Here is a 14,503-nt window from a genome sequence, read left to right on the forward strand (position 1 = left end):
TTGTTTAAAACGTTATATATTTTGAATATATTTTTTTTCACATATTTATATAAATCTGTTTACATATTTTTTTGTAACTCAATAAGTCCTCAAGACGTCCTCGTTATTATAATAAAAGTCCGCTCAAAAAGTTTTATTCATAAATATTGTGATTATTTATAAATATGGTTATACTATATATGCTGGATTCATTTATAATAATACATTGTTTAAAACATTGTCAATTATATTTACATCATATTTACTTTAGTAGGCCATGAGATGACATGGGTTTAGGTCAAGGTCAAGTTTATTTATATAGCCCTTTAAAACAACATAAATGCTGTCCAAAGTGCTGCACAATATACCAAACAAAGCATCCTCACTCAATACAATTTAAGCACTAATAATAAAATATTAAAAGAAACCAAACAAAAGTAATACAATTAATACAAAAACATCATGCAATAATAAAACAATATTTAAAACTTAAAAATTAGTATCAAATTAAACATATGCCTGAAAAAAAAGTATGTTTTGAGAGAAGATTTAAATGTAGACAGAGTAGTGGAAAGTCTAATAGACACAGGTAAGGAATTCCAGAGCTTAGGACCATGAACGGAGAAAGCTCCGTCACCTTTAGATTTAAGAACATTTTTGTGATTTTGGAACATTTAATATCATCTGGGTGGAAGATCTGAGCGTTCTCCCTGAGGAATAAGAATGGATAAGTTCAGAGATATAAGAAGGGGCAAGACCATGAATTGATTTAAATACAAACACTAAAACCTTAAAATCAACCCTGAACCGAACGGGTAGCCAATGAAGTTATGACAGCACAGGTGTAATATGTTCTCTTTTTTGTCCCTGTTAAAAAACGAGCCGCAGCATTTTGTACCAGTTGTAATCGCGAAAGTCAGGACTGATTTATTCCAGCATATCGGGCATTACAATAATCCAGCCTGGTTGAAATAAACGCATGAATAACAGTCTTCAAATCACTAAAGCTCAGAATATTTTTCAGCTTGCGAAGTCCCCTAAGCTGAAAAAAACTAGCTCTAACTAGAGTTGATGTGTTTATCAAACTTTAACTCAGGGTCAAGGGTAACTCCCAGATTTTTAACTTTGTCACAAAGGTTATCTTGAAGGGTACAATTTTTTTAATTTAAAAAATTTAAGTTTAAATTTCAGACAGCAATGCTGTTTGTGTACCAAGTACAAACAACTGTAAAATCTCATGGGTTTGATTGTCACTACATAATAGATCCACTATAGACCAAGAAAAGTACATCAACATCAGCAGAGGACACACCACACTGTTACTACAAGAATTTTTGAAAAATGTTTGAAAAATGACTTTAATTATGAGTCACACAACACAATTCCACACTTATTGGCAGTCAAAAGACTGACACATCAAACAAACAAAAACATCTTTGAAAAAGACCACTGTGACAACAGTCATCTCTTAACTGTTACCAAATGAAAGTGAGAGGAAAGCACTTATAGTGCAAAATTTTAAAAGAATAAAATGATAAAACGATAAGCGGCTGTGGACACATTTAGGGAGTTCACAAACATGATTGAAGGTAAAGTCAGATGTATCTGAAGTGTTGCTCAGTCATCAAGTGCGAAGTCAAAGGGCACGAAGTCAGAGCGCACTTGTTTGGCCTGATCCTCCTCCTCCTCCTTTGTACATTTACACTCTCTCCAGTCAGCACGCATGGGGATGTTCAACACCACCTCGCTCGCTAACACCTCCCTATGGAAGCACACATACAAAGGATGTACAGGTGGTTCTGCTGAAGTATGTTTTATTACAATCAGATCATACATATATATTAAAGGGGTGGTTGCATGCGATTTCACTTTTTAAACTTTAGTTAGTGTGTAATGTTGCTGCTTGAGCATAAACAGTATCTGCAAAGTTACAGCGCTGAAAGTTCAATACAAACGGAGGTATTGTCTTTTAAAATTATGGCAGTTTATTGCCTACAAAAATGGCCGGTTTGGACTACAACAAGCTTCTTCACGGGTTGGTGACATCATAAACCCTTGCTAGTCACCACAGATGTGACTTGTGCCCATAATGGTAAGGGGCGTGGCGTTTCCGGCGACCTGTGCTTGGCACTTCAGCCAATAAAAATACATGAAACTACATTTGGCCATCTAACCAATCTAAGACCATTACATTTTACGGAGGGATGGAAGAAGAATAGAAGCAGGAATTAAACGAGCCATTCAAAGGACAGTGGAACAGCGGTGTGGAAGGTAAAGGTAAAATATGGTGTTTAAAAAAAAAAAAAGTATCAAGACATGTTATACTGCACACCATAAACACAACCAAGCCTAGAAAAAAAACCCCACAGAACCACCCCTTTAATGTTTATTGAACGACTGCCCCGTTGATGATCTGTGCCAGTGTAATTACCTGCCAAACTGCAAAGGGAAATTTTTCTTGATGCGATAAAACAGCTTCTCGCCTGTATCTAACTCCACATAAAAGTAGGGTGTTCCTGGAGGAGCAATCTGCAATGCACGATACTAGTGTTAGTCACAGTTCATCTCTACACAAAACATATCTCATCATGACTTGCTCACTTATTCCGTACATAGATAATGTTTTATAGTTCAGAGAGAAAGTGTAAATCTGTGTATTTGGACACTTTGGATTAAGATTGCACCACAATGACATGAAACACAAAAATAAATACTTGAAATCCATTATGACCATTGTTATTTATTAATTTAATTTTTATTTATTTATTTTATTTTAGACTACATATGACTATATTCAAATACACAAATACACATACAAGAAAAAACTAAAGTGTGTGGAATTGGATATGCAAATAAGTAAATAATTTCATGTAATAAAGTGTTTATAATACTAATATAATAATAATAATAATAGATTCTATTAACTATATATATATATATATTAGGGATGTCAGTTTTCACAAATTCCCATGATCGATCGTTGTTTAAATTAACGATCAATTAATCGATTAATCGTTAACCATAATACTAAAATATGCGTGCACAGCAGTGGCTTATAGCCGACAGCATGACAGGATGTGCAAATGCTGCTCAAAACGCCATGTTCACCAAATGAATGAGAGGGATTTTTTATCTAAACAAAGAGCTATGGGATTGTAAAACTAGTCGATGTTATTTATAATTTAATTAAATGACTTTAATAACCAAATATAACCTGTAATACAACACGAACGCCGCCTCAGATCTGATTATTCAGAATGTGTGGACGCTCTTCCAAGAACAACGTGCTGAAACGTCACCTAAACCCAATTAATTCAAAACAATTTATTAAAATATTGTTTTCATTAATGTTATGTAATGTAACAGTCCCAATCATAGTTATTATTAGTTGTGCGCTGCGCGAGCTGAAGCGGATGCGCTGAATCAGCACTGGTAAATTACACTGAAGCTCTTTGTTAGCGCATTATTTAACTCAACAAAAAGCTTCCTATATGAGATTAATCAGATTTATATAAAGTTAACAAAATATTACAAATTATATATCTTCACAAAATTATGCGAATGCACAAGTGAACTTGAATTGAGTTGCTGATATTCATATTCAGAATGGGAGACGCTCGTCCTGGAACAACGCTCTGAACACGGCACCTAAACCCAATGACTTTACAACCATTTATTAAAACAGTGTTCTCATTTCTGTTATATAATATGACAGTCCCAATCATTGTTATTATGCATTGCTCTGTATGCGCTAAAGCCGAAGCACTGAATGAAAACCGGTAGCCATCACTGACTGAAGCCATTTGCTAGTGCGTTTTATTTCGCTGAAAGAAACGCATCCTATATGATTGATCAGATATATAACGTTACAAAATAAATGTAATACTACAAATTACTTCTGCACAATCTGATGATAATCCACAAGTGAACTTTAACCAAGTTACATGCGCGAGTCAGAGTGCCTGACCGAGAACCATGTTGTGCACGCGCTCTTCCTGGATCAACGCAAATAAACCCAAATACTTAACAATCACAATGTTGTATTACAATAGTGTTCTCATTAATGCTGTGTAATAGCCTATGACAGTCCCACTCATAGTCATTATTAGCTGTGCATTGCTGTTGGAGCTGCACACTGAAGCTGATCACCGCCACGCTTTTACTACCGCTCGCCTCTAACGTTAATTATTAACCAAATGCATCCTTATGAGATAAATCTGCTATAGATAGGCCTGCACAAAATAAACACAATATTACAACTTACATTTGTACAAAACAAAAGGCTGCGGATGCACATGCAGACTTGCAGTCATGATGAAGGAATGGTCCCAAATAGAACTCGGGCACGCTCGCATCATTTTTCCTCCCGTTTCGCGTTTGAGCCGCACGCACGCGCATGACCCTGATTAATCGATGATCGATAAGTCTTATCGATCAAATGTCTTATCGACAATTAATCGATCATCGATTAATCGTTGACATCCCTAATATATTATATATTATATATATATATATATATATATATATTATTACATAATTAATAATAACTTAAATATAATTTATAACAACTTTTGTGATAAAAAATATTATATTAAAAGTGTTTGTATATTTACCTGATTAAATTTTAAGTATTTTATATAATTTAAAATAAATGTATATGTAATAATAACAATGATAAAGTCATTATATTAATATTACACATACACACACATACACACAAACTAAAAATAAATAGTATATAAATGTAATGATAAAGTATTACATTAAAAGTATATTGGATTTATAATTACATGAGCAGGAAGCCCCAGTAAAATGACAGTAAACCACAGCTCTGACTAACTTTTGAAGTGTTCAGTCTGAGGGAGACACAGAAGGTTTGTACCTGTTTGAGGTCTTTATGAGCTGGAATCTCCATCAGTTCCATCTGCTGCTCTTCAGCTTGTGTCATGAACGCCTCCTTGATGTCTTCTGTACTGCACTTCTCCATGGGCACCGGCACTACCTGAGGAAGACGAAGAAGAAAAGTTTCCGTCCGTTAAACCCATTATCCACTGCTTGCTCATAACTTTATGAAATTATGGATTTGGTCATCATTGGGAACAGGTCCCTCAGAAATGATTACTCGTCAATGCAGACAGATTATTTATCCACTCAGACTTAAACTGATGAAATGATGTTAGAGTCTGTGATTGGTGGAAGGTGGGGTGTCTCTCCACACTCTCCAATGAGTGCACCAGACTCTTTTTCATATATGTGGTGCTGTTTAGACTGACCTGGGATCTGTACAGATCAGTCTGTTCAAGAAGACACCACAATCTCATTATGAATGACACAATATTTTGTATGGACCTGTAGTTGAAGGTGCTGGCTGCGGTAGTTCCTCTCAAACAAGACACACCGTTGGCCTCTGCTTTTACAGAACTTCTTGACGGCGATCTTATATTTCTCCATCTCTTCAACCACCTCTGATGCCATATCCACCACTGACTGGTAATGTCCGATGGGCAGCAGGAGAACGTGGTAAGGAGTAAGACCACCCTTAGCAAGAGCCATGTAACACTGGAAATAGAATACTGACATTAGACCAACATGAAAAAGCAACAGGTTTCTGACAATGGGGTGCTGAAAACATATTTTGTGGACTCACGTGTGTTCCAATGCTTATAACCAAGTGCTTCTCGACTTCAGGACTTGCAAGGCAGAACCAACAGGGTCCAGTGGGCTGTGCTGTTATTAGAGTAGAAATTGAGGGCTGTGTCAGGAGCAGCAGGCAATTAAAATCAAATCCTCCCCAAGAGTTGAAATTAGTTCTGTTGAGTATTTCTAAATGAGTATTAAAAATAGTCCAGTTTGATCCATTAGACCACCTCTGAATGGAAAGAGTGCTGGTGAATGGACTCACGGGGCCTTCTGGGCTGTTTGGGCTGATTGGGTCGGTCCCCATCCGATTGCCTCTTCCTGCCATGTTGATGTTGCTGGTGATGTGGCTTCTTCTGCCCCAGATCAAAAAAGAACTGGGATGCTGGTTCCTCCTGATCAAAAAGAAGTATAAATGATCTTTTGGCCAAGAGAAGGTATACTACAGTTCTTGTTTTTTATGGAAGTAACTTTTACGACACTTTTATTCAGCAAGGATGCATTAAATTAATCAAAATAACAGTTAAGAAATGTAATCAAAGAAAAAAAAATCTCTTTCCACAAAATATATTAAGCAGCAAAAACTTTTTCAACATTGACCTGGTAAACCCAGCCTAATCTGCCGGCGATTTGATTTCGCATGGCAACTCTATAAATTAATTTCTGCAATTAATACTGCTTCTGTTATACTTTTGCAGGAACCAGTCAGACTAGCTTATCCACCTATCAAGCTATTGGTGGGTTTAACACAATGAAAGATAGAGAAGCGATGAGTCGTTGCCTGTTGATCATGCCTCTTGTGGTCTGATTGGTTGAAGGACTATCCAATCGCGTATAGTTATTTGAAAAATGCCAGTTGATCATGCCTCTTGTGTAGTAGAAAATACAGAGCAGACTCTCCAGACCAATGTTTTAAATTGAGCTTTGTCTGGTGATAGCCAGAAAACACCAAATCAGCATTTCAGAATGATTTCTGAAGGATCATGTGACAGAAGACTGGAGTAATGCTGCTGAAAATTCAGCTTTACCATCACAATATTACTGTTTTTACTGGATTTTTGATATTGAAGCATAAGTGGCTCCAAACTTGAGCAACATTCATCATCTGTGCTAATTCTATTGATAAGCAAACGTTAAAAAAAACTGTACACAAACCTCTGTAACTGTCAAAGACGGTGGCGGTCTATCTTTCTTCCCATCTTTCGTAGGTTTCCTGTAGGGATTTTCTGTGACATCCTGAGGTTGTTTGACTAACTCTGCGGGGTCCATGGTTTTCATTGGGACAATGTTGAATGCATACAAGTACTGAGAGAGAAGACAAACTGTACAGTTAAACCATTAATTAATTCTCCATGTGCCACAGGTCTTCATTAAAAATTAAGTATTATATAGGGATGCACAGATATTAAAATTAATTTTCTTCATGTTAAGACAGATATTAAAATCTGACAATTTTGTCAAAATTTAAATTAATTGTTTAAATTCTACAAGTGAACTCAGGCATAATAACATTATAATATTATGCAGTATGAAAAATGGATGTTTATATTTGCTATTTAACAGTGTTATTAAAGATTAAGATTAAGGAATAACTCCGAAGCTATTTTATTGATTTAAATAAAAATATTTTTTTTATATATATACTCTTACTAAGAAATAAAACAAGTTGAAGTACTAAAATGACTAAAAACTGAAATAAAACTAAAATTGAATACAAATTTTAAAAACTAATAAAAATGCCAAAGCACAACAAATTTACTAAAACTAAAGCGATCATTTTTAAATACTATAATTGTATATAAATAAAAATATGGTACAATTATACTGACTTAAAGTCAGTGTTAGATGATGGCAAAAGTAAATTTAAAATTATAAAAACTTATGTGTCATATCTAATAATATCAGTCTTTTTTTTTTATCACACGCACACAAATTACACAAAAAAAAACAACACAAAAACACCTTCTTCTTGGCAGGATTGTTGACTTTTGCCAGGGCAATGAATCTGCTGACATGCTGAGCATTCTCTTGAAGGACCACATGATTCCTGTAAAATTATACACATTTGATAAGACAAACAGCATCTGAAAAGAGTAAAACATTTCCTGATACTGTAATAGCACACCTGTAGGGCAGCCTCTCATAATGGACCCCTTCCAGTCCCGCAAAATGGTAGCGGGGCTTCAGCTTGTCACCGAGATCTGCGACGGTCGAAACCCCACAATACTTTGTGTCAATTTCCTGCAAAAGTGGAAGAAATTAAATGACTCTAAAGCATACAATGAGGAAATACCTACAAAATGTATTAAACGAACAGAACAAATCACTGACGGGATTGTTTCCGTACTGCCACACGCCTCTGGGCCACTGCGAGGTCAGGAGAATGTCCACTCCTCGAAATTTGGAGTTCGACAGCATAGGAGCCGCCAGGGCACTGATGTCTTTACGGGTAAAGCAGTGGGAGGGTGCAGGTTCCTGTTGTGATTCTCTGCCACTGACATAGGCGATCTGAAGCCCAGATGCGCCCGTGAAAATGCCCCTTCGACCTAGGAAACAAGGGTAAACTGAAGTTGACAACCCTGAACCCAAAATATACATATACATTATAAGCTAACCGAAAACTGGCACAACATGATCTCTAAAGATGAGGGTAGATCCCTCTTACCCAAACATGTGATGTTTTCAGCCAACTCGCAGCCATCAGAGTTTGGGAAATACTTCACAGTCTCTTGGCTGGCTGCGCCGAGAATATACGTGTGAATTGGTGCTGGGGGTTTAGAAAGAGTACTGTTTAATTCAGACACATTTGTTTGGTTTGATTAAAGCAATACATTTTTAAGATATACAAGGAAATCATACCCTTTTTTGCACCAGATTTGTATGCTTCCCATTCTGATTCAGCTTCAGGTGTGTTTCCAAAAAAGTCCCCAACACACAGCAGCAGCTTGGAAAACAAGAGTTAGTTAAACCCACAACTCTATCAAATGTTTATCGCTTTAAAACAAGACACGTGCAGACTCACATCAAATTGCCCGCTCTTTTTCTGAATAGCGTTCACCCGGTTGAACAAAGCATTTATTCTTCCTTCAACGTCACCACATGCAAGACTGAGAGGGAATGAAACATAAAATCAGCGTGAAAACAAAACGTGCGTTTAGTACATGGAACGTTCAAATATACCTCACCCTACGCTGTTAATTATGACTGTAAATTACTCATTGTGCAAGCTAACATTCACATATACCGGTTTTTTTGTTAACTCAAAAGCTAAACTTACACTCGTAAAGGCTTGTCTTCCATACCGAAAATATATAGATATTTCTTAAAGACTCTTAAAAATAATGACGCTTGTGTCCGAGCATTGGCGTTCAATTGTGTGCGTTGACAAAATAAACCCTGTCGTAACAGGGAGCAAATTATTTCGACCGCTCATTCACGAAACATACATCTGAAGGTGAAACTTTATGATTTTTGGAGCTATAAATTATTATGTAAATTAGAAAAAAAACACCACATATAAAGTAAAGAATTTGTAAAAACGAGAAAAAGTATATTACAAACCTAAACGAACATCAAGTTTCTCTCCGGAAGAAATCCCAGAGTGACACAATAAAAGCTTATCAAACGCTTCAACCATGCGCACGTTATTCGCAATGTGTTTTTCAGCGAGGACCACTTTATAGTTTAATTTTATCGGTTTAATTAAATATTTATTATGTATAGAGCCAAACCAAATAAAATATGTGCTGTATGCTATTATATAATATTTTGATGTAGAGTTAAAAAAAACATACCGCTGCGCAAAACAGGGGCGAGTAGTACACAACGTGACGCAACACAAACCACCAGACCAAAACAGGAACTGATTTGCATTTGAAATCCCGAAGTGTACAATGTAATAAAAGAAAATAAACTGCCATATTATTTATACAACGACAGAGTTTTCTGCCTATAAGAACTGCGTTTAAACAAGTGCCAATATAGCGGTCACAAATGCTCATTAGCTGACTGTATATAAGAGCCAAATTAAACATATTAAGCAGAAGAATTTAAAGCACCATTCCTTTGCAAAACCATCCGCTTGTTTGCTTCTGCAGTTGTAGACCTTGTTTGCAAATGACGCGATTGTTTATGAGATATATGCATGCACATGAGCAGACTCGGATTCTATGCGCTGAATATTTCCATATATAGGCGTTTGGCATCGAAGGATGAGAAAGCGTCTCTAATCACAGATGAATAACAGCCGCTGATCCCAGAACAGCAGACATGACATCCCCCGAAAAGATTATAGAGATCGTGATGGATGACAAAACGTACAATGTGAGTAAAAGCAAACTGATTGAGAAGAGCGATTACTTCCGCGCGCTGTACAGCTCAGGGATGCGCGAGTCTGCGGAGGACTCGGTGCAGCTGCGGGGACTGAGCACGCCGGGGCTTGAGCTGGTGCTGGAGTTCATCAACACCTCCAAAGTTCAGGTGGCCAACGAGACCCTGGAGGACCTGTTCGAAACCGCGTCTTTTCTGCAAGTAACTTCCATCTTAAAACTGCTCCTCTCGGAAATCAGGCAGGAGAACTGCGTCGAGCTCTTCAAGCTCTCTGAAATCTACGGGATGCATGATCTCAGAAAGGCTTGCATGAAATTCATGAGCTGCTATTATCATCCCATGCTGCGCAGGCCGGAGTTCAGGATGTTGCCAGCTGCTCTGCGGGATCAGATCCGAGATATGCGCATGAAAGGCACGGCCACTTTAGTAGCAATAGGGGATTTTACTGACACCTGTCTGGATCTGGCAAATCAGGACGAGCCGTGGTCCATGTTGAGGTATAGTGAGCTAGAACAACGCTGGAAACCTTTAGCCAACAATCTTCCCCCCGACATGATCAATGTCCGAGGTTACGGATCTGCTGTGCTGGACAACTACTTGTTTATTGTTGGTGGATACAGAATGACAAGTCAGGAGATCTCGGTGGCCCACTGCTACAACCCCTGCAAGAACGAGTGGAACCATGTGGCACCTTTGAACCAGAAGAGGTACAATTCACTTATGATGTGTCTAGTTATCTGTGGTTTGTCTAGTGCAAGGGGGTCAGAAATTGCTCTTTTTGTGTCCAGGTCAAACTTCAAGCTCCTGGCTGTGAGTGGGAAGCTGTATGCGGTTGGAGGTCATTGTCTGGGGACGGTAGAGTGCTACAGTCCCGAGCAGGACTGGTGGACGTGTGTGGCGTCTCTGCCTGATCCTCTCGCTGAGTTCTCTGCCTGTGAGTGTCAGGGCATGATCTACGTCATGGGCGGTTATACCTCTAGAGGTGTGTTTTACTGTCTGAGAGATGGGTTCATTCACATGCACACACACTAACAGGCATTAGACTGTATTTACGTTATTTTACACAATCATTAGTACTTTGAACAATGTGTGTTATTCTGAACAAAAAAAAGCTTGTCTTTACTTCACCCCCCCCCCCCCCCCCCCTGTTTTCGCTGATGTCGTCAAGCCCTTATTTTTTAACTAGATACTAATCAGGCATAACATTATGACACAAGTAAAGTGAACAACACTGATTACCTCTTCATCATGGCACCTGGGTGAAAAATGGGCAAGCATAAGGATTTGAGCGAGTTTGACAAGGGCCAAATTGTGGTCAGTATCTATCAAAAGTGGTCAAAGAAAGTAGTAGTGGTGAACCGGGGAAAGGGTCATGGGTGGCCAAGGCTCATTGATGCATGTGGGGAGCGAAGGCTGGCCCGTTTGATCCGATCAAACAGACGAGCTACTGCAGCTCAAATTGCTCATGAAGTTATTGCTGGTTCTGATAGAAAGGTGTCAGAATACACAGTGCATCGCAGTGTGTTGCATATGGGTTGCATAAACACAGACCAGTCAGGGTGTCCATGCTGACCCCTGTCCACTGCCAAAAGTGTAAACAGTGGGCACATGAGCACCAGAACTGGACCACAGAGCAATGGAAAAAGGTGACCTGGGGTCCGTTGATACATCTGAGATGATTTGACAGATCCCAGATCTTCTAATTGTGATACTGATCTCTGGCTAATTTATATATATATATATATATATATATATATATATATATATATATATATATATATATATATGGAACCATGTGGCACCTTTGAACCAGAAGAGGTACAATTCACTTATGATGTGTCTAGTTATCTGTGGTTTGTCTAGTGCAAGGGGGTCAGAGATTGCTCTTTTTGTGTATATAATTTTAGTATTGGTATAAGATTACTCACTTTAAGTGAGTGTTAGATTATCACAAGTGTATCTTTCTGGGTTAGTTCACCCAAAAATGAAATTTATGTCATTAATGACTCACCCTAATGCGTTCCACATCCGTAAGACCTCCCTTCATCTTCGAGACACACTTTATATTTAGTCCGAGAGCGTATCCAAGTGTATGCACACTATACTGTCCATGTCCAGAAAGGGAATAAAAACATCATCAAAGTAGTCCATATGTGACATCAGTTAGTTAATTGGAATCTCTTGAAGCATCGAAAATACATTTTGGTCCAAAAATAGCAAAAACTACGACTTTATTCAGCATTGTCTTCTCTTCCGCGTTTGTTTTCAAACCTCAAATAAAGATTCAAACGTTCATGAATCAGCGAATTGATTCAAGATTCGGATCGCCAGTGTCACATCATTTCAACAGTTTGACACGCGATCCAAACTGATTCATGACCGTTTTAATCTTTATTTGAGGTTTGAAAACAAACGCGGAAGGGAAGACAATGCTGAATAAAGTCGTAGTTTGTTATTTTTGGACCAAAATGTATTTTTGATGCTTCAAGAGATTCTACCTAACTAACTGATGTCACATATGGACTACTTTGATTATGTTTTTATTCCCTTACTGGACATGGACAGTATAGTTTGCATACACCTGGATACGCTCTCGGACTAAATCTAAAATATCTTAAACTGTGTTCTTAAGAGGTCTTAATGGTGAGGAACAACATTAGGGTGAGTCATTAATAGGGGTTGAATGACTTTCATTTTTTAATGACAATTTTCTTTTTTGGGTGAACTAACCCTTTAAAGCAAAAATATGAGAAATCAGAATAAAAATTATTCTGAATTATTTCAATATATATATTGATATAAAAATATTATATTATAATATAAAATTTATAATATATATAGATATAATATCATTAAATAAAATTGAAACCATCAGAAAAAATACACAAAAAAAGTTACACAAAAGTTGTATTTAATGGTACATTGCAGTCTTCTCAGAGAGATTCCGTCATCTGAGTTTTTCTCCTAACATCTGACAGATAGAAACACCAGCGTGCTGCGCTACTGCCCCACATCAGACACGTGGTCCGTCTTCCATTCCTGTTCGGCTCACGTGCGCAAGCAGCAGATGCTCTCAGTGGAAGACACCATCTATCTAGTGGGCGGCTACACACATGAGCTAGAACCCGCAGAAATGGGACGGCGGAGGCTAAACCAGACGGAGGACATGCTGACAGTACAGTCCTACAATGTGCAGACGGGAGAATTGTTGCAACTCAAGGAGAACACGTCCAAGTCGGGCTTGAACCTCACCTGCACGCTGCACAACGACGGCATCTATATCATGAGCAGAGATGTCAGCCTTCCCACCAGCCTGGAGCACCGCGTCTTCCTCAAATACAACATTTTTTCAGATGCCTGGGAGGCGTTCAGACGTTTCCCTGCTCTGGGACAGAACATGCTGCTTTGCTCACTCTACCTGCCCAATGTCCTCTGAGCCAGAACACAGATTCTATTATAGCGAGCCCAGTCAAGGATCACCACACCGGATCAGCCAGCACAAAGAGCCTGCTGGAGATATTAAAGCGATAGTTTAGCCAAAGATGAACATTCGTCGTCATTTTCTCACCCTCATGGTCTTCCAAAAACAAATGGCTTGAACATTCTTGCTTATGTCCACCAAAGCTTTGTAATGACATGAGGGTAAAGAAATGACTGAATGTTTATTTATTTTCATTTGGGTAAAATAGGCCTACTTCTAAATAGAAGTCAATAGTTTGAAGTAAAGTAAAAAAGACTCAATACTTAATATCTCCATCAGAAGTTCTGTTAAGGTGCCTTTGTATTAAAAATCAGTTTTAATATATTCAATAAATATATAATTTTATTTATCTTGGCAAAGAGAGAGTACACTACTAGAGTTGCACCAAACATGTTCAATCTACATAGAATCTACTATTTCAAATGCATGTACAGGATCTTAATGATATAAAACATGACATATATTACTACTAATATACAGATGCACAAGTGAAGGCTTCAGATTTATAGATCCTGCAGATTACAAGCGGATTCAAATAAGGCCTCGAATGAGACATAAAAGAGGTAGTTCGCTCAAAAATTAAAATCCCATCATCCTTTACTCACCCTTATTTCGTTCAAAACCTGTATGAATGTCTTATTTTATTTGGTCCATAAAGTGAATGTCAGTGGGGTCCAATATTATTTTGGATTCCATTATCTTCATTATACGGACAAAAATAGTACAAATATTTAATGATCTTATTTTGTGTTTTGCAGAAGAAAGGGTGAGCGATTTTTGGGTGAGCTGTGTCTTTAAGATCCAAAGTGCCAGACTAAATGGTGAATGTTGTACTGAACTGTCTGTGCCTGACAAGTTGTTGATTTTTGACTTAATACTACTCTTAATTTAATAGTTTTATTCCAAATACTGCATATCTGGAGAAGTGTCTTAAAATGTGCTGCACATATGAAGCACAAATACATAAGCGCCTGACCTAAATCGCTGTGATGTATTTTTGCATTTTGTTGAGTGAGATGACCAGCTGCGATATTAACGTGAAAGAAAATTACATTATTTTTTTTTATTACATTTTTT

The 14,503-nt window shown here is 37.7% G+C and overlaps 2 protein-coding genes across 3 annotated transcripts; one reads left to right on the top strand and one right to left on the bottom strand.

Annotated features, from left to right (window-relative positions):
* Positions 1-343: 343 nt before the first annotated feature.
* Positions 344-10,215, bottom strand: cwf19l1 (CWF19 like cell cycle control factor 1). Of its 2 annotated transcripts, none has more exons than XM_067427299.1 (14): positions 9,976-10,215; positions 8,639-8,723; positions 8,476-8,560; positions 8,282-8,383; positions 7,948-8,162; positions 7,742-7,857; positions 7,579-7,663; positions 6,772-6,921; positions 5,882-6,011; positions 5,627-5,706; positions 5,329-5,538; positions 4,862-4,981; positions 2,411-2,508; positions 344-1,741 (listed from the first exon to the last, which is right to left on the bottom strand). In XM_067427299.1, exons 1-14 carry the CDS (start codon positions 10,074-10,076, stop codon positions 1,597-1,599), a joined length of 1,722 nt encoding a protein of 573 aa, XP_067283400.1. In that variant the 5' UTR covers positions 10,077-10,215; the 3' UTR covers positions 344-1,596. The 2 variants fall into 2 exon arrangements, with proteins under 2 accessions (XP_067283400.1, XP_067283401.1); XM_067427300.1 differs by lacking the exon at positions 9,976-10,215 and adding an exon at positions 8,894-9,050 and having other exon boundaries at positions 347-1,741.
* A 15-nt stretch (positions 10,216-10,230) lies between these two features.
* klhl42 (kelch-like family, member 42) lies at positions 10,231-13,381 on the top strand. The gene is made up of 3 exons (XM_067427495.1): positions 10,231-10,652; positions 10,734-10,927; positions 12,924-13,381. The coding sequence occupies exons 1-3, from the start codon at positions 10,231-10,233 to the stop codon at positions 13,379-13,381; spliced, it is 1,074 nt and encodes a 357-aa protein (XP_067283596.1).
* The last annotated feature ends 1,122 nt before the right edge of the window (positions 13,382-14,503 follow it).

The sequence above is a fragment of the Pseudorasbora parva genome, chromosome 20 (assembly GCF_024679245.1).
Source record: "Pseudorasbora parva isolate DD20220531a chromosome 20, ASM2467924v1, whole genome shotgun sequence".
Taxonomy (NCBI): Eukaryota; Metazoa; Chordata; class Actinopteri; order Cypriniformes; family Gobionidae; genus Pseudorasbora; species Pseudorasbora parva.